The sequence below is a fragment of the Odocoileus virginianus genome, chromosome 13, assembly GCF_023699985.2.
Source record: "Odocoileus virginianus isolate 20LAN1187 ecotype Illinois chromosome 13, Ovbor_1.2, whole genome shotgun sequence".
Lineage (NCBI taxonomy): Eukaryota > Metazoa > Chordata > Mammalia > Artiodactyla > Cervidae > Odocoileus > Odocoileus virginianus.
In genome coordinates, this window is record NC_069686.1 from 33,438,084 (window position 1) to 33,459,457 (window position 21,374).

The window sequence follows — 21,374 nt, forward strand, 5'->3', positions numbered from 1 at the left end:
TGTTAACTTGAGAAGCACTTAAATAATTGATGATTTGGTAAATGAATGAACATATCTCAAAAATTAATTCAGAGTGTTTGCTAATATTAGGTATTTACAAGTGGTTTAAAATTTAGAACTAGAAGGCATCTTAGAAACTACCTAGTCCAAAGTCTTTATTTTAATAATGGAGACAAAAACGTCCAGAAAGATCAACTTTTTTGGTCAAAAAATCCTGTTTTTAACATATCTAGAACCTGAAAATTTCAGCCAAGTGCACTTTGTACAATATCATCTACATGTAAATAAAATATTATTTTAAATACACAGCATGAGTTCCTAAATAAAGTAATATTCTGAAATAATGAGTAACAATAGAAGATGAAATTAAAACTATAAAACCTAATTTTCACTTTTTCAAGACAAATATTAATGTATAACATTAAAGAAGTACTAAAAGTAAAGAGAATATAGTTTAATTTTACATTTTAAGTACAAGGAAAAATTACTATTTTTGCCTTGCATCATTAAATTTTACATTTTGAGATTTGAAACTGAACATTAAGAACTTAAATCAGCAAAACTGCTCTTTAGGTACTTCCAGAAAAGGCTGTCATAGTTTTGCTGAATCAGATCATAAAATTTTTTGTGACCAATCTAGATGTCTCAGTTCAACAAATGACCAAGTTATCATACTAAACTGATGTGATCCATCAAATCACACTTCCACTTTCAGCCAAGCAGCTGCTCAACCAGTTCTAACAAGCAAAGAAGGCCAATTTATTCTGTGATTTTAACCAAAGATCAGCAAATCAATTCCCATGCTCATTTATCAAAAACTGATGGACTCATAAAGTTTTCCTCTTTGAATAATTCTAATATAAGGGCATAAAAAATGTATATAAACTATCTAAATGGGTCTAGGCTCAGTCACTTTCATATTACTTTCAATTTTTTGTACTAGTCAGAAACTCTACTGAAAGAATTAGACTCATTTTGAAAAGAAGATAATCATAATTTATCCAGCTGGACCAGAGTATTATTGCAAAGTAAACTAAAGACATCCAACAAAATCACTCAACAAAAAATTAATTTTTAGAAATGTTTTTCTGAATTTCCCTACTTATACAATCAGATAGTATCAGTGAAATTCTCTTTCTTAGAATATTTTGATTAATAAATAACTTCAAAAATATCTATAATATTAGAAGCAAAATACATTCATTTAATGAATGGAAACCTCAAGTCAGTAAATTAGATTCACTCTTCCAAAAGGTGCAAACATATCAACTGGGCTTCAAAGTTTACATTTCATCATGCTTATAAAGCTAACTTTTGCTACGTAAGGAATTAATATAAACTAGATTTTAAGAAAAAAAATGTTAAAAAATGTTAAGAAAAAAAGTCAAGAATAAAATTATCTATTTCTGCTTCATTGACTACACTAAAGCCTTTGACTGTGTGCATAACAACAAACTGTGGAAAATTCTTAAGGAGATGGAAAAACCAGATCATCTTATCTGTCTCCTGAAAAGCCTGTATGTGGGTCAAGAAGCAACAGTTAAAACTGGACATGGAACAATGGGGTGGTTCAAAACTAGGAAAAGAGTATGTCAAGGCTGTATATTTTTACCCTGATAATTTAACCTAAATTCAGAGTACATCATGTGAAGGAGTTTCCCAGGTGGCTCAGTGGTAACGAACCTACCAGCCAGTGCAGGAGTTATGGGTTCAGTCACCAGTTTGGGAAGATCCCCTGGAGAAGGAAATGGCAACCCACTCCAGTCTTCTTGCAGTTTTTTTCTTTTTTAGTTTTTTTTTTTTTAATTAATTTACTTATTTTAATTAGAGGCTAATTACTTTACAATATTGTAGTGGGTTTTCCCATAGATTGACATGAATCAGTGATGGGTTTACATATGTTCCCCATCCTGAACCCCCCTCCCACCTCCTTCCCATCCCATCCCAGTGCACCAGCCCTGAGCGCCCTGTCTCAAGCATCAAACCTGGACTGGTGATCTGTTTCACATATGATAATATACATGCTTCAGTGCTATTCTCTCAGATCATTGCAACTTTTTTTTTGTAGTACTCTTACTTCCCTGATGGCTCAGATGGTAAAAATCTGCCTCGATGCAGGAGACATGGACTTGATCCCCGGATTGGGAAGATCTTCTGAAGAAGGGAATGGCAATCCACTCCATTATTCTTGCCTGGAGAATCCCATGGACAAAGGAGCCTGGCGGGCTATAGTCCATGGGGTTGCAAAGAGTTGGACATAGCTGAATGACTAACAATTTCATTTTCACAATTTTCATATCATGTGATATGCCAGTACAGATGACTCACAAGCTGGAATCAAGATGAAAGAATATCAACAATCTCAGATATGCATATGATGCCATCTTAATGGCAGAAAGTGAAGAGGAACTAAAGAGCCTCTTAATGAAGGTGAAAGAGAGTGACAAAGCTGGCTTAAAACTCAGTATTCAAAAAATGAAGATCATGGCAACCAGTCCTATTACTTCATGGCTAAAAGACGGGGAAAAATTGGAAAGAGTGGCAGATTTCATTTTCTTGGACTCCAAAATCACTGCAGATAGTGACTGCAGCGAGGAAATGAAAAGACACTTGCTCCTTGGAAGAAAATCTATGACAAACCTAGACAGCATATTAAAAAGCAGAGACATCACTTTACCAATAAAGGTCTGCAGAGTCAAAGCTATGGTTTTTCTAGTAGTCATGTACAGATGTAAGAGTTGGACCATAAAGAAGGCTGAGTGTCCGAGAATTGATTCTTTGAACTGTGGTACTGGAGAAAATTCTTCAGAGTCCCTTGGACAGCAAGGAGATCAAGGAAGTCAAACCTAAAGGAAATCAACCCTGAATATTCATTGGAAGAACTGATGTTGAAGCTGAGGCTCCAAAGCTTTGGCCACATGATAAGAAGAGCCAACTCATTGGAAAAGAGCCTGATGCTGCAAAAGACTTAGGGCAAGAGGAGAAGCGGGCAACAGAGGATGAGATGGTTGGATGGCTTCACTGACTCAATGAACATGAGTTTGAGCAAACTCAGGGAGATAGTGAAGGACAGGGAAGCTTGGCATGCTGCAGTTCATGGGATTGTAAAGAGTCAAACACAACTTAGCAACTGAACAAAACAAAAACTAAAACTAATCTCAAGCATGCTCAAGTACTTTAGAAGCACTCGTTCACTAGGGGTATTTCAGAAATAAACTAATGACATTTAAACCAAAAGAAAACATAGAAAAATTCCATGGAATAACTTTAGGAAATGAATGACTATATTTAATAAATCACTATTTATATAAATTATCGTGTTTCTTTACCTTCATGCTTATCTAGTCACTGACACTGGTTCCTTAAGAGGGAATATTGAGTGAAAATGAGTTTTTAACACACTTAAAATTATCTTTTGCCTTTAACATAGGATGGCAAGCTGATAGCCCACAAGTTAAATCTAGCCACCAACATGTCTTGCTTTTTAAAAAAGTGTCCTTCTTTTATTGCTTTTGGAAGTTTTGAGGGCTGTAATGTAGTCTCATTTTGCTACTTTCCTCACCATCTCACTTCAGCGTTTTCCTTTTTCACATTATGTTCTTGATCTCTGCTTCTGAAAGACTAAATTTAAAATTCTGTCCAATTTGAATGCTCACTACAGTCATACAGTGTTGGAATTATTAGAATTGGAAGGTACCTTAGAGGTGAGATAATTCTTCATTCCTTCCAACAAAACACTTGAGGCCAAGAAAAGTAAAGTAGCTTTCCCATGGCTAAATGTACATTAACAGTTCTGCTCAAATGCTCTTCTAAGTCAAGAAACAGAACTCTTATTTTGAAATGTCATGTTTTAACATGAGTCACCACCATTCTTATCTGTATAAAAGAAACATCTGCTTCATAAGTGCTTACCCCTGAGCGCAGGTAGCAGGGACCGCTCCTTCTTGTCATCACATTTGTTACATTCACTGAAGTACAAGAGTAAGAAGACATCAACGAGAACCCACATCAGTGAAGTGGCTAGAACCACCTTGCAGTAAACAAACCTCCTCATGTCTTCCCTTGACTTCTAGTTAACACGGAGATCAAAGACAGACACGACTGCGATAAATCCAAGCCACAGAGCTGAACTCTCGGATAAAAGCAGGGTGCATCCCACTGTGTTTGGGGAAAAAAGGAAAGAAGAAAATATAATTGTCTCACAGTTTATTTTGCATAAATGTGATATAACATGAAACACATGAGTATTTAATGCTCTCATATATATCAGCATTTGGCCTTCAAGTTTGGAATGAAAAGTCCAAATAAATGAGAGCTGTAAACAAGCCAAGGGGCTTAAATTCTAACAATTAATCCTAGGTCTGCCAATATATTGCTGGGCCCTTGGGAACCACTTGCTTTCTTCATGTTGTGTTGCCTTTTGCTTAAAGTTCTATCACCATATTCTGTAAAGAACTAGGTTATAAAATAGTGCAGTTCTGAATTTACCATGATTCAGCACTTTTAAGGAGCCAATGATGCTGAACTAGAGTCATCCTGAGTTGTTATATATTGCAATGGCTAAGAGCTGATCTTTACACAGATAGGCCTGGACTTATTCACTTCCTACATAGGGGAGACCTTGTAAGCCTCAGTTTTCTCATCTATAAAATGAAACTAACAGTGCCAAAACTAAAGATTTGCTATGAGGACCAAAAATTATAATGCTTATAAACCATATTGCAGAATACAGTCATTAATATTAAGACATTTAAAAAAATATTTGACAAAAAGACAATTACATGAAATAAGTCATCAGTTACTTATCCTTTAAAACCCATCTGATCTGCATAGAAAATAATCACTACAGATATGCTTTTAAGAATGGGTAGCACACACTCATAAAATTATCAGTGAATAATACATTAAATGTAAAGTGATTTAAAAGAAAATAACCAGAGCAAGAATTCTAAAGGCATAACAAAGACGTGCGCAATTAACAAGAGATACTTAAAGTAAGTGTGGACTTAATAACATATACTTATTTGTTTTATTTACACTACATAGAACAATAATAACTACCTTGCTATTTCTATCTATAGAATAATTATGTCAACACAAAAATAGTCTCATATCATTGGCTACATTAAAATAATAGAAACTGAAATATAAATCCATTTATGTGAATAAGATAAGTAACAATTTTGACAGATATTTGAGGAGAATAGCTATTAAATACAAAGATACTTGGACTATTTCAGAAACGCTTGTCTCAAAATAAAAACATCAAAGTACAATTTTCTGAGGCAGAAGTTCTTTAAATTAATGGCAGCTGACCTTGCATCATAAAGCAACACAAATGCTATTGTCCGTCACAATCTGATCAGAGTAGTAGCAATTCAAAGCTTATATAAAGTGACAATTTAAAAAAATATTAGAGCCTACTATCAACAACTACATAAAATTTACATTTATTCAACAAATATTTTTAAAAAATAGAATATATACAATCTAAGGAATGCATGATATTTGACAGTGGTTCTTTTTCTTGAAAAACAGCATGCTAATTATTTAGTTTCATTTCAACTTCATTTTTCTGCAAAAATTATAAGTAAACATTGGAACTCAGCCTCTAAACCTGACAACAAGGGAAGGATTCCCACATATATATTTCCTGTTACTTTATGTATATGTCACTGAATATGAGATTTGAAACAATTCAACCTATTTTATTTTCTGTCTTTCTTTGAACATAAGATGGAGCAGTTTCCTTCAGTTTATTGTAGGAAAAGAGCCTTGTTTTAAGTAAAAGTATATATTACACTGATGGTAGCTAAATGGTCATTCCCAGATTTGAAGGAAAACCTTAAAATAAAACATCCAATAATAAAAAAAAAATTTATATGTTATATAAGATCTATGTATTATAGGATATTTTATTATAAAGATCTATAATAAAAGACATAAAAAGAACCATGACTGGCTGTCATAAAGTGGAATTACGAATTTAAGTAAGCATTTGCCTCTCTGTGCTTTATTTTCTTTACTTATATTTCCTTCCCCATCTACCTCAGAAAATTGTGAGACTTAAGCAAGATAAAGTATGAGAACATTATTTTAAAAGAAATATAAAGAATATTATTATAATACAAAATCTAAAATCACTTAATATTAAATATTAAAATGTCTTGGATAAGTCATTTCCTAATAAGAGCCTAATAGTTAAGGTTATTGAGAATGTAATTTAAACTTTAACCATAATAGAAAATGAAAGCTACATCTTAATATCACTTCAAGCATTATTCAAATTATTGTAATTTCATACCCTACTAGATCTATATATCAAGATATTAACACTGAGAAAACTCTAACTTTACTATATTATGTGATAAAACTAAGTTGCTCTTTAAATATTTTAATTTATGGAACAATCTTTCCTTATATATATCAAGTTTTTAATTCTATCTACTATGAAAACACCTCTACCTTGAAAACACACTAAATTTTATCATTTGTCATCTGCTAGTACTTCTAAAATAGTAATCACATACACTGTTTCAATTCTCTTCTTAAGAACAAAACTGATTGAGCAGAAGGATGGCACAATACAGAAAGTAACACTAACCAACATAAGCACAATTGGTGGCCCAAGTTTATCTATGAGAATCAGCATCTATTCCAGTAAAACCCTATTTATTTGCAAACACTACTGTTTCTCAAGCCAAATCCAAGTTCTGGTTTGCCAAATCAATGTGGAACATGGCTAACTTTGCATCAATGACAGGCTCTTCTACCCTTTTCTAATTGTTTCAAAGTTTTGAACACAGTATTCCCCTCTTTAAAATATTTCTCTAGATAGGAAAAAAATCAGGAGTTAGAAAGCTATCAAGCATCATCTTGCTAATCATATTTCATTCCTTTTTTTTTTCCTTGTGCACTAAATAATGGTATTAGCCATAGACTTTGAGATATTACACAATTTTTGTTTGAAAACATGCACCAATTTTATTATTCTGTAAAAAAGGATCTCAAATATAAAAAAAAGAAGATCTAAGTAAAGCTTAGAAGTTTGGTAAGTATGTTTGTAAAGTAAGAAAGACTTTTTTTTTTTTAGTTATAAGGCTATCACTTACCTGGGTTGGGGGGGGGGCGGTCTACTTTAGTTGCTGTTAGATACATTTTTATCTCTAGTCAAATGCTTTCTTTTGTAGAAAACTACATAATTGGTGCAAATATATTCAATCTATTTTATGAGGCTATACTTGAGGCTCCCAAAAGGATGAATGAAGCTCCTGGAAAACTTTTGGCAGTGCTTCCAGAACATTCCGGCTACCAACACACTTTAAATGTTTTAAGTAGTTAGGCAGGAACTTCTGGGAGCTGATGACTGGACAATTATGCATTTTGGTTTAATGACTAAAAATTATAGTGAGTAAGCTTTGAAAAAATTACCCTGAATTAATTACAAATATTGACAGAAAGACTGGTCTTCACATGAATGAAAATCTAAAATTCAGGTGGACTAGAGGAATCTACCCATAGCCTAAATCAAACAGTGCACTGTTAAAAGCACTGTAAGCCATTAAAAACCATGCCACAAGGAAATATACAGTTAGAGACAAAGAAACAGCCAATGATAATGTTAAATGAATGCCTTATGTGGAAAAATGGTGGAAAAAAAGAAAAAAATGCCCTCACTTGTCTTCAAGGAAACTTCACATATTCATAACATAAAATGTGACTATTAGTAGAAAACTAAGCATAAGACTTGCTGAGTTATGATGCCATGATCTGAATCTGAGTTCCACACGCACTTATTGTGTAGCTTAATTCAAGTTACCTAAATGTTCTATGCCTTTTTCTAGTCACAAAATATGAACAGTAGTTGTTGTTTACTCAGTCATATCTTACTTTTTATAGACCCCATGGACTGCAGCCTTCCAGACTCCTCTGTCCATGAGATTTCCCAGGCAAGAATACTGGAGTGGGTTGCCATTTTCTTCTACAGGGATCTTACCAACCTAGGGATCAAACCCACATCTCTTGCAACGCAGGCGGATTCTTTACCACTGCGCCACTAAAGATCTCCTTTAGGATGGACTGGATGGATAACCAAATGTATATTTCTTATAGCTACCTCATAAGGCTCTGAGGATCTAATTAATTAATACATACAAAGTTCTTACACTGGTTCCTGATACATAGGAGGAGTTCAATATATAGTAGTAATAGTAATTACTAATATTAGTAACAGTACTTGAGGCACAGTAGAGCCTCTTGAGAAACCTGTATGCAGGCCAGGAAGCAACAGTTAGAACTGGACAGGGAACAACAGACTGGTTCCAAATAGGAAAAGGAGTATGTCAAGGCTGTATATTGTCACCCTGCTTATTGAACTTATACGCAGAGTACATCATGGGCTGGAGGAAGCACAAGCTGGAATCAAGATTTCCAGGAGAAATATCAACCACCTCAGATATGCAGATGACATCACACTTATGGCAGAAAGTGATGAAGAACTAAAAACCCTCTTGATGAAAGTGAAAGAGCAGAGTGATAAAGTTGGCTTAAAGCTCAACATTCAGAAAACTAAGATCATGGCATCTGGTCCCATCACTTCATGGCAAATAGATGGGGAAACAGTGGAAACAGTAGCTGACTTTATTTTTAGGGGCTCCAAAATCACTGCAGATGGTAATTGCGGCCATGAAATTAAAGGACGTTTACTCTTTAGAAGGAAAGTTATGACCAACCTAGACAGCATATTGAAAAGCAGAGACATTACTTTGTCAACAAAGGTCTGTCTAGTCAAGGCTATTGTTTTTCCAGTGGTCATATATGGATGTGAGAGTTGGACTATGAAGAAAGCTGAGCACCAAAAAGTTGATGCTTTTGAACTGTGGTGTTGAAGAAGACTCTTGAGAGTCCCTTGGACTGCAAGGAGATCCAACCAGTTCATCCTAAAGGAGATCAGTGTTCACTGGAAGGACTGATGTTGAAGCTGAAACTCCAATATTTTGGCCACCTGATGCAGAGAGCTGACTCATTGGAAAAACCCTGATGCTGGGAAAGATTGAGGGCAGGAGGAGAAGGGGACGACAGAGGATGAGATGGTTGGATGGCATCACCGACTCTATGGACATCAGTTTGGGTAGACTCTGGGAGATGGTGACCGACAGGGAGGCCTGGCGTGCTGCGGTTCATGGGGTCACAAAAAGTCAAACATGACTGAGCGACTGAACTGAACTGAACAGTAATAGTTATTATCATCATGAATAGCATTGAAAGAAGAAGAAAAAATGAATGAGGATTCTCTTCCCTAATCCTTAGAGAAACAGTGTACATTCAGTATGTGTGTGGTCAGGAGTCAGGATGAGCATCACATATATGTTCAGTATTTACAAATATATTAATATTTATATTATATTGAAATATATGTGATATGAGAGCATTATAAATATATTTTATATTTACTTATTAGACATATTTAACAGATATAGTTGCTGATGGAATATGAGTTACACAGGATTTTACAGTTGTTAAAACTCATTGAACTGTACACTTAAGATCTGTGCATCTCAGTCTATGTAAATTATATTTCATTTTTAAAGGCGAAACCAAAATGTTTATGTACCTATTGCATGATTCCCTGATTTACTCAAAATTTTATTAACTAGAGAAATTATAGTCCAACTGCATCAGATAAGAGCACTTCTACTTACTACCTTTCTGATCTCATTTCGTACCATTGTTCTCCATACCAGTCACTTGAGTCTCCTGGCTGTTCCTCACACATACCAATCACTATCTCGCCCCGGGGCTGTGCATATGCTGTGTTCTCTGCTCACTGATACAGTCATGGCTTCCTGCTCTAACACCCTTCAAATCTTACTTTCTAGTCAAATCACGGAGACCTTTCCTATCAACCTATAAATAGCACACAATTTAATCACTCTGTATTTCCTTAGCTCACTTTATTTTACTCTTGGTACCTATTAATACTCTCCTAACATATTTTTTAAATGCATTTTTTTAAAGTTTGCTTATCATTTGTCTCTTTTTCTCAAATAATTAACTCTATGAAAGCCAGATTGCACATTTTACATAAGCCCAATCTCACCTCAAAAATAGATTTAAATTTTAAAACTCCAGCATTGTTGTTATATGTGGAATTGTGTGCCTCCCTCCCCAAGAAGATTCATATGTGAAGTCTTAACCCCCAGTATTTTAGAATGTGACTGTATTGGGGGATAAATCCTTTAAAGAGATAATTAAGTTAAAATAAGGTCATACAAAGGGGCCCTCATCCAATATGACTGGTATCCATATGAGAAGATGTTATTAGGAGACAAACACAGAGAAAAGGCCATGAGAAGACAGAGAAGTCAATCATCTGCACACCACAGAGAAAGGTTTCAGAATGAAACTAACTACTGACACACCGATTTGGACTTCTGAAATCTGTTGGAAAATAAATTTCTGTTGTTTAAGTCTGTCATACTTTGTTATGGCAGCCTTAGCATACCAATACACGGGTTAAATTTAACTTTCCCTTACACCACTCCTACATGCAAACAGATGAACATGACTAGAAAGAAACCCCAAAAATATGCTGCCTGTTCTCATTTTAAATCTATGAATTCATACTGGACTTGCAGTGCCTCAGAGCCATCCTGCAATAGCTCCAGTCAAATCAATTTCCATTCCTCAGATAACTTTGCACCTTGTTTGCCTTCAGACTGCCATCTCCACACCATTTCCTCTCAGCTCATCACTACGTGTATACATTTAGCAAGAAGATATAAACAGTCAGAAGAGGATTTTGCTTACTGCCATGTTGAGTTTATCAACTTGCTAGTTCCCATAACTGCCACCCCTAAATCTGCAAGTCTGAGTGTGATGATGGACGAACTATCTTTTAAGGAGTATAACATTCTCTGACCCCACACATTCATGGGCTTTACTGATGCACTTGTCTCTTCTGCCTCAGTTTTTCTCCTTGAATAAGTCATTTCTATCAATACAAAGATGCCATATGAATAATCATCTTAAACTAATTTGACCCCACATCTCTTTTCATCTATGCTTCCAGTTCTCTGCTCACCTTGAATGCAAAACTCCTGGAAAGAACTATATACAATCATTGCCTATACATCCCATATCCTTGTCCTTCCATTCTATTTTAAACCCAACAGTCTTTAGCCCTCACCATTATGTGGAAGACTTATTTGAGACAGTCATGGCCAAGTCCATTGGTCAGTTCTCAGTCATTATCTTACATAAGTCCTAAGCAGGTTTTGACACAATTTAGCCAAAATACTTTGTACTATTTTCTGACAGCTCTTTTTTTCACACCCCTATTCGACCTTGCAAAAAATTCTGTTGGCTTTATCTATACTCCAGTTTTATTACCTGAAGAATTCCATAGACAGAGGTGCCTGGCAGGCCACTTACTATCCATGGGGTTGCAAAGAGTTGGACATATGACTGAGTCACTAACACTTTCACTTTCTACCTATAGATTTAACCTACATAATCACCAACTTGATATATTGCTTTAACTTATTTTTAAAAACTGCTTTATTGAGATAGAATTCACATACTATTCAATCCAATCCACACATTTAAAATGTACAATGCAATGGCTTGTAGTATAGTCACAGAGTTGTGCATCCATTGCCACAATCAACTTTAGAACACTTTCATTTCCTTGAAAGAAAACAACTCCTCTTTACTCTCCAATCATCCCATTGCCCTAGGTCTAGGTTACCACTAATTGAGTATCTCTCTCAATAGATTTGCCTATTATAAACATTCCACATAAAGTCATACAATATATTGTCCTTTGTTACTGTCTTCTTCAGTTAGTATGTTTTCAAGACTTTATCCATGTTGTAGTACATCCCAGTATTTTACTTCTTTTTCTCGACAAATAATATCCATTGCATGAATATATCAGATTTTATTTCTCAGTTGATCCACATTTGGGTTAATTCCACCTTTTGGCTATCATGAATAATTTGATGATGAACATTCATGTACAAGTTTTTATATATGGACAAATACATATGGACATATGCGTTTCTTGAGTACATATGCAAGAGTGGGATCGATTTTCTTAAATACATTCCTATAAAACCTATTCTCCACACAGAAGTAAATCTGGTCATGTTAAAATTAAATTTTAATCAGATCTTTTCTAAGTTCTGATCATTATTGACCAATGGTTTTTTTTATTACATATATTAATAAAATAAATTCCAAATCCCTAACTTTGCCTATAAAACAACCAAATCTGGACCTTGACTGCCTTTCAGATTTCATCTTCTCACTCTCTCATTTACTTAATGCACTCCAGAATCTTCGTGCTTGAAGTACTTTCTAGAACACTGTTCTCCTAAATAATGAAACAATCTTTCACCCTTTCTTTATTCAGATCACTGCTCAAATATCCCCAGAGAGTTCTTTTCTGGACCAACTTATCTAAGATAATGCCCTCCCACCATCTATGTAATATACTTATGTGGTTGATTCAGAATACTTATCACTAGTACTTCTTAATTTATTTACTGCCTGATTCTCACCATGGAATTACATCTATTATTCTCTGTGCTATCCTTAAGATACCAAAAACATTTTTTGGCACAAAATTGGTGCTCAGTCAACATCTGTTGAATGAATGAATGCAGGAAGGACTAAGAAGTAAAAAGTCTGGTAAAAATGCACAGAAAATTATACAAACTCTGGCAATAATAATAATGAAACTAGAAACACTGTATTAAACATTCATTTGTTTGAGCTGTGCGTAAATGGTGCTCTAAACTGAAAATAATTGCTCACTACATAAAGCTGCTCTCTTATTCCATGCCCTCTGATCCTTCTGGTCCCCTCTGCCCAAACCTCAACTGCTTTAAGACAAAAACATAATTAAGGGTGAAGCTGAAGAAGCCTGTTAGCAGAGCCGACTGAAGCTCATATGTACCTGTTTAAATATGGTTCAGAAATGAAGGTGGGATAATGGGAGCAGAGTTCCCATCTACAGCTCTGTGTGAGTACATCTCTGTTTGGTACAGGATCTCAGGTCATCACACTACCCAGTATCAGGTTACACTGTTGCTGTTCTAGTCCAACAAACTACCTCCAACTATGTGACCCATGGAACTAACCTGAGTCATGTTTTCTGATTTCCAGACCACCTACAGTCTGACAATGGTATGTCTTTTGTCACAAAGGCCATTCAACAATGGGATAACAATCAAGGTATTAGATTTTCCTTGGTTGGATATGGTTTCCTTGGAGATGGTTGGATAGCATCACAGATTCAATGGACATGAAATTGGGCAAACTCCAGGAGATAGTGAAGGACAGGGAGGCCTAGTGTGCTGCAGTCTATGGGTCGCAAAGAGTCAGACATGATTTAGCGACTGAACAATAACAATTAGATTTCCCACACTTTCTACTATTCAAAGATTTTGTTGAATATTGGAACGATCTCTTTAAAAACTGAAAAAGATATATGAACAAACTTCTAATCACCTCCTGGTACACCCACCTGAGCAAGAGAATTGGTTTATTGAATTTGGCCTTCCCAAAAGAAAGTTCATCTTCTCTTGGCTACCTACTGACTAATGATCAGGATAAAATGGGTACAGAATTTTATAAAATTAATTTTGAAAACATGGATTCCACCCTGTCCATTCCTGAACATGATGGACTTTTTTTCTCCAACAACAACCTCGAGCCAGCCCAGATGGCATGCCGCTAGCTGACAGTGAAGCCAAAAGGAGGCCTAGAGTATTAAAACTCAATTCTGACCCCACCACCTGGATTTTTCTATTGAACTGACATGGTCCTAGACCATGAGGATAAGAAGCCCTTGGTGGTATACATTGTTAACCAAATCCCACTATAATATTCCATGTGAGCCAACCTAGAAGATACCTGTAAGTTTTTGTAAAAACGCCCTTGTCCCACTTATATTTAACTCTCCTCTATGAAAGATATGGGTCTGAGTAAAAGATGATTGAAAAAAGAGGTGATGTTATATTTATTAGACTGGGACACACAAATGTTATGGATATGGAGGGAACTTGACAACTTTGATATCTGAGGAGGAAGCAAATTGTTTATGAAGAGGTGTAAGGAAGGAGTGGGAGACTAATTCATGTTGTGCTCTTGGTCACCCAACATTAGAGCCTGGCAGGATAATCACATGGTCTACCCCAGTGAAGCAGCTTCTGCAGCTGGCGATCTGATCTACTATTTCTTTGCCACCTTATCCATGTGCTATAAAACAGAAAATGTTATACAGACCAGTCCTGAACTACTCTGCTGTGCCTGATACCTTCAATGGCAGTTTCCAAAATGGGATTCCTTCTCCACTTCTCTGAGCAGCTTTGGGTTATGCTCCATATGGCAATCCAGGCTAGAAATCTTCAGTGATAAGGCACATGCTTAGCCATATCAATGTAGTGGTGATCCAAACCAAGTTTAACCACAAATATTGAGCTGGAGTGAACCATGCCCCTTTAGACTTTATGTTAGTAGCTGGGGCAGGATGGCTTATGGACTATCTTGCCATTGGGTACTGAGGTACTTGATTGTCTTTTGCAATGAGAACCAAGGATCAGCACATCAGGCTACATTCCCTTGCACTAGTCACATGGATAATAAGGTGGCCTAGACTACATCTGGGCTGTACAAAAATAAGACATACTGAAATCTTCTAAGACTTATTTACAATGAGTGAGTCCATGATCTGGGAGACCTGATTAAAGTAAATACTGCAGGTTCAGCTAATCCTGCTGCTTTATGTCCTATTTATAATAACGTCAAGTAAATATGGTATGAGAAAAATTGAAGAAACTTATCCTCAGCCTCTGTCAGATCAATCAAGGCATTGAATGGAATGGCATACTCATGTGAAATTTCACCAGAAGCCAAAATGATGGAGGACCCAAGGGTAGCTATCATTGGAAGACCTTCCTCCTTAGGATGTCTCGCCCTCCTAATAAGTGTGTACACCTAGACTCAGGTCCCCATCACTCTTCACCCAGGCCATTTCTCAGGGCTGTGTTTACAGTGAGCAATGTAAAGAATGAGATGAGATTTTTCTCTAGGACCAAGAGCAGCTCTTTACTGCTGTATATAAATTGGTGGATTCGCTATGGTTTTTTGTTCTTTTCCTGAAATTCAACCTCATCACGTTGTCAGTATGCATTGGGGCCAGTCCACATTACCTCCAGGAGATCTGGTAGGTAAGGAGAACTGACACAAACATGCTGAAACTTAAGAACCTGCCATGCCATGACTAAAAATGCCCTCTTCTCTGACATAGGAGTCTATTCTGCCAACCTCTGTGAACCAGTAACAAGCTAATTTATTAGCAGATTCTTCACCATCTGAGCCACCAGAGAAGCACAGCTTTTCATTAAGTACAATCAAATTCCAGGCCCTTCATAGACCTGAAACCATCGCACAAAGAACATTCAAGAAGTCTCTATGTGTGCGTTTTCATACATAGAGAGATTTTTCTAAAAGGATACACTGGCTAAATTTTATAATCTCTGAGGACTAGAACTGGTTCATAGTCTTCAGTAGTACTGAATTTTTAATAACAGCATATATGACTTCCAGAATAAAACTATCACTTCAATTATAAAAAGTAATGTACATCCTTCATTTATCCTACAGATAAAATTGATTACCAATACAGATGCCAACACCTATGCTAGGTACTAAAGATAAAACAGATAAAAAGATACAATCTCTGCCTTCTTATTTAGGATCCAAGATGGGAGACAGACAAGAGCATCAGAGTAGGGATAAGAAAAGATGTAAGTGAAATATTTGGAGTAATTTCAAGATGTGGAACTCGTTTCAACATATAATTATAATCTGTAACTATTAATGTTAAGAGAATATAGCAATAGAATAATTGTGCATAGAGGTTGAAGGAAAGGTGAAGCTTTACAGATAATATGTATAAGATAGACATTATTTTTCAAGGCAGTTTGTTATATATTGGCCTTCTAAGTCACTCTTGGGTATAGAAATAACCATTCTATGAAGATATTGTGAATATTGAAGTCTAAAATATATGTTAATGAGATTCTACAAGCAATGTGTGTTCAGTCACTCAGTCACGTCTGACTCTTTTGCGACCCCATGGACTGGGGCCCACCAGGCTCCTCTGTCCACAGGATTTCCCAGGCAAGAATACTGGAGTGGGTTGCCTTTTGCTCCTCCAGGGGATCTTCCCCGTCAAGGGATTGAACCTGAGTCTGCTGCTTTGGCAGATGGATTCTTTACCACTAGTGCCAGCTTGTCACTGTTCAGCCGATTAGTCGTGTCCAACTCTGCAACCCCATGGACTACAGCCCACCAGCTTCCCTGTCCTTCACCATCTCCTGGACTTTGCTCAAATTCATATCCATTGAGTTGGTGATGCCAACCAATCATCTCGTCCTCTGTCATCCCCTTCTCTTCCTGCCTTCCGTCTTTCCCAGCATCAGAGTCTTTTCCAATGAGTCAGCTCTTTGCATCAGGTGACCAAACCATTGGAACTTCAGCTTCAGCATCAGTCCTTCCAATGAATATTCAGGATTGATTTACTTTAGGATTGACTGATTTGATCTCCTTGAAATTAAGTCTTCACAGAAAAAGCTCGCAAAAAGCAATAATACATGACCCTCAAAAAGTAATGAAATTAAGTTTTAAAAACTATATTCATCCACCTAAAACCTGCTCATCTTTTCTTTGTTTTAGGTATTTAATAACTGCTCAGTATTCATTCTGGGCTTCTCAGGTTGCTCAGTAGGTAAAGAATCTGCCTGTAGTACAGTAGACACATGAGATGCAGGTTCGATCCCTGGGTCAGACAGACCCCTTGGAGGAGGGCATGGCAACCCACTCCAATATTCTTGCCTGGAGAATCCCACGGACAGAGGAGCCTGGTGAGCTAGAGTCCAGAAGGTCACAAAGAGGCAGCCACGCTGAAGCAACTGAGCACTCACAGTATTCATTTTATAACATGATATACCAGTGGATTAAGCTTGCTCATTAATAGTTGATGAGAGAGGAAAACAGGAATCCAAAATGTTCATATGGATGTAAAACCCAGAGATTTAAGACAGCAATAGGGGATTTAGACAGTTCCCAGTTGACATTTACCAGCAAGCTAGCCATCTTCTGCCATAAATAACAGGATTACAAAGAAAATAAATAATGCCACTGAGACAGTAAACCATTAGAAAATCTTAACCTCAGCTTCCTACTTCTTAGCTGGTCTTAAGGATTCTCATTTCTTCACGACAAAAGATTAAGGAAAGAATTGCAAGTGTTCCTCCTTTGAAATATGCATGGTAGTATGGATATTTCTTATCTAGACATTCTTCCAAATGTTTATTTATAGAAAATAAAGAATAATAATATCATATTAGCTTATAAAAGTACATCAGAGTCACTCTGCTCCAGCAGGCAATTAGTGGGAGATGAAAAGAAAGTGAAGTATAATGAAGCAAAACCCCAGAACTCTAGGGCACAAAAGGACTCCAACAGCACAAAGGAGAGGATACAGAAGGACTTAGTTACAGAAAGTTCCAGAAGTAAAACCCACTAGAGCTGCTTTCTAAAATTCTATCCTAAAATTACACAAATATAAATAAAATTTTATTTGTCATCTCCATTTTGTAAAATTTTTACCATAGTTGATACATGAGATAAAGACATAACTTTCTTAAGATTTTAAAAATATTAACAAGTGAAATATTCAACTTCTTCCACTCAAAAAAACCCCACAAACATTTCATTAAAACTACTGTATTCCTACATAACAGTTTGATTTGCAGCTTTAGTTTTTGGTTTGTTTTTTTTTTCCTGCACCCTTCCTGGTGGAGTTTTTAATCATACATTTAGTGCCTCAAAAAGTAGACAATCAGAAGGAAGAAGTACATAAAGAATTAAAAATCAGAATACTGAATAATTAGCCCCCAATTAATTAAAAGTAAACTGAAATTATTAAATCCCTAAAGAATTAAAATTCATCTTCTTATTAGCAAAGTAAACTTGTTATCTGAAATTGCTAAAAACTGTAACTTGTTAATCAATATAAGGCAATCTAATATAATGAACCATATAATCCAATACCAGAAAACATGGAAATATTATAAAGTAAGGTTATTTGCCAAAAACACATGAGAAAGAAAAACATGCCTCATTACAAAATTCTAAAGTTGAGCAGAGATTACCATTATATCTAAAAAGCACATGGACAGGCAAGTGGAAAACAAGGCTACATTTTCCCTATCATCTAGGGAAAATATTAAAATTCCTTTAAGTAGGGATTGTGCCACTTAAAGAACTACAAATTAAAATCAAATACTGTTTTTGAGAAAACTAATTTTAAAGATGGGATAAAATGGGCCCTTACCGGTAGAAATGTAAACTGGAAAATTTTTTTTTGGAAAGAAATGTGATTTATTAAAAATGATCTTTGACCTGCTTTCTTAAAAAATAATCCTGTACTTTAAGCTAGTGATTCTCCACTGCAAAACTCCCTTGTTAAAAAACCCCATACTAAAGAAAAGGCTTTATGCACAATTATGTCAGCATAATTTATAAATAGGGTATACAGGAATGCATAGTTACGATAAAATGTAACAAATAGACTCGAAGGACTGTCAAAAGTTATTCACAAAATGGAATAAAGAAGAAAAGGAGGGCAGAACCTTTCATTAAAAATAAAGCTTGACTTAAGGATTCTGTTTCAGAATTTCTCTCTTCAGCTAGTCTACAGTATTACAGAATTATGTGCAAGATAAAAGTTCACCCTACATGCCATATTCTATTAAAACTCCACATTCCTTTTTTAAAAGTGGCTAACTTTTCAAACCTGGGGTCTCACCCAAGATTCAGGAACTGTTTTTGCTTTTTCCTTTGTATTTGTAGACCTTCTTCCAAATAAATACACTCTTAAAATCATCAGGACCAATATTTAAAAGCAATTCAATGGTAAAGAATCTGCCTGCAGTGCAGGAGATGCAGGAGACCTGGGTTCGATCCCTAGGTCTGAAAGATCCCTGGAGGAGGACAGGACCACCCACTCCAGTATTCTTGCCTGGAAAATCCCCTGGACGGAGGATCCAGGTGGATTACAGTCCATGGGGTCACAGAGTCAGACAAACTGAAGTGACTGAGCATGCACTCATTCATGCACGAAGTGGGGGAGACTATTCACTTCCAATCACTCTCATTGTTGCAGCCTGTATTTCATCAAATCCAACTACATTTTTACAAAGGAGACAACACAAATGGATTTTGTATTTCACTTATGTAAAGAAATTGTAATATTTTGAAGACATACCTACTTAGATCCTAAAATGCTCTTCCCTTATACATGACTTAGATTAAAATGGCATGTTAATTGAAGTATCTGAGAAGTGCAGTGATTACTGCTATAGAAAATCAGTTTCATATCAATATTAAGAGTATATTGTAATTTGAAAAAAATCATTACTAAGATAATGACAAAAATGGTTAGATTGAAAATCAAATTACCATGAGCAAGAAAACCTCCTTGTTAAAAGCAAACACCCCAGCATATTTCTTTTTTCAGAGACCACAAGAGAAATAACAGATGTAGTATACAACTAATATAATCTATACTACAGTTTTTAAATGTCCAATCCAAAAATACTATCATAAATTACCCTAACTATCATTTTAAGGCAATAATTATATAACATTATGTCTCTGGGACACCAAAATAGTATATATTCATGTATTGCATTGTCCCTGTTGTTGGCAATTAAGTCAACTCCTGGAAACAACTTTTCTTTCCATGTTATTCACCAGATATTAGCAATGGGAATATGGTAGGGGGCTGGGGAGTAGAAAAGGGTAGGAGAAAAGTGATCATCACCCTGTTCAAATTAACCTCAATGGTTAGATTCCTTTCTAGAAATGGTATTTTTATAGTTTATATCATAGCAGTGAAAAACAATGTTGTAAATAGACAGTTTTTCTTATTATAGCTTATTTTTAAGTCAAGTTTAAAATTCTGAAAGCAAACTACTCATAAATTTTTTGCAAAGGTTTTATAGTTTCTTAGCTCAAACAGCAAAAATATAAAGCATCAAGATCAATGACATCTTTTAGTCCAAGGAAAAGCTCCACAGTTTGTGTAGCTGAATAGCTATAATATTTTCTTTTGATTTTGATAAGCAGAATAAATAATTCCAACTACTGATTGACATCCGAAAAAATCAGTAGGTGTCCTCTGCTCCAAAATCTCTTATTTGTTAATTTCTGTAGAATGACACAGTGTTCCAACAGAGAAAGAAAATACTGGTATGATTCCTCTCTTGCAAAAAACCATAATCAGTATGAAAATCCTCAGATTTCCTACATCTATTCAGCACCACACCAGCAGAACAGCAATCAGTGCTTTATTTTCCTTTTTGCTTTACATTTCCAGCAGACAGGTATAAAGGCAGCAATGTGAGTCAATGAAACCTATTAACTAAAGCATGGGATTTTTTTTTCTTTCTGTCAATTTTAATTCCTGGTTATTCACACTCTCTCACTTTATTAAATTATATCTCTTTGATCAGATTTAATCATAGTACTCTTCATCATATTTCTTATATTCCTTTTTTATTCATCTCATTTTCTCCCCACAGTCTCCTCTTTTTCTAATTAGAAAAGCCATCTAACCAGGATTTTTCATTTCAATTTACAATTGGCTTTGTAAGATATATTTTTCAGTTGTTTTTTCCACATATCAATTATTTTTCCCATTCTTTTCCAGCTTTCCTGTAGTTTTCCCTCTTCTATGCAGAAAACACCATCACTCACTCTTGACCATCCCAATATTTCTCCATAATCTCTACTTGCCATTTTACAGAAGTTCCATCTCTTACTCAGCACCTGAATACATATTCTAAGTTCTTTCTTTATTCCAATCAAAACCAAAATTACAGTTGATGATACCTAAGAAAGACAGTACTTGTAATCATGTGCCACTACTAAGACACTGAAGATGCTAAAAACAGCAAAAATATCAAAACAATGAACATTTGTGTGAAAGAGCCAGAAATATATAAACTGTGTTTTTTCTTAAAATTCAGCATTAGTAGCATGGTTGGGGTATTAGATAGACTTTAATTCAAATCCCATCTCTGCCATAGTTTAATTTGAAGATACTGGAGAGGTTAATTTGCAGTTAAGCCCAGTTGCTCCTAGGTTTACAAAATAACAATAAAAGCTCTCCCTAGTTGAAAAGTCATGGTAAAGAGTAAGCCCATAAAATGAGAATCAGAGGAATTGCCACATAACAACTAACCATTACATTTTAGCCATTGCTACTATCATGATCAATATTATAATGAGCAAAA

The 21,374-nt window shown here is 35.5% G+C and overlaps 1 protein-coding gene across 5 annotated transcripts in view; it reads right to left on the reverse strand.

Annotated features, from left to right (window-relative positions):
• Positions 1–21,374, reverse strand: part of GALNT13 (polypeptide N-acetylgalactosaminyltransferase 13) — a 600,481-nt gene that overhangs the window by 517,897 nt on the left and 61,210 nt on the right. For 4 of the 5 annotated variants that reach the window (XM_070476184.1, XM_070476182.1, XM_070476181.1 and 1 more), the window contains exon 3: positions 3,913–4,158. The exons of the other annotated variant lie outside the window; for it this stretch is intronic. In XM_070476184.1, coding sequence (XP_070332285.1) covers positions 3,913–4,054 — 142 coding nt within the window. In that variant the 5' untranslated portion in view covers positions 4,055–4,158. The remainder of the gene's footprint in view (positions 1–3,912; positions 4,159–21,374) is intronic. 5 annotated transcript variants of the gene reach the window in all.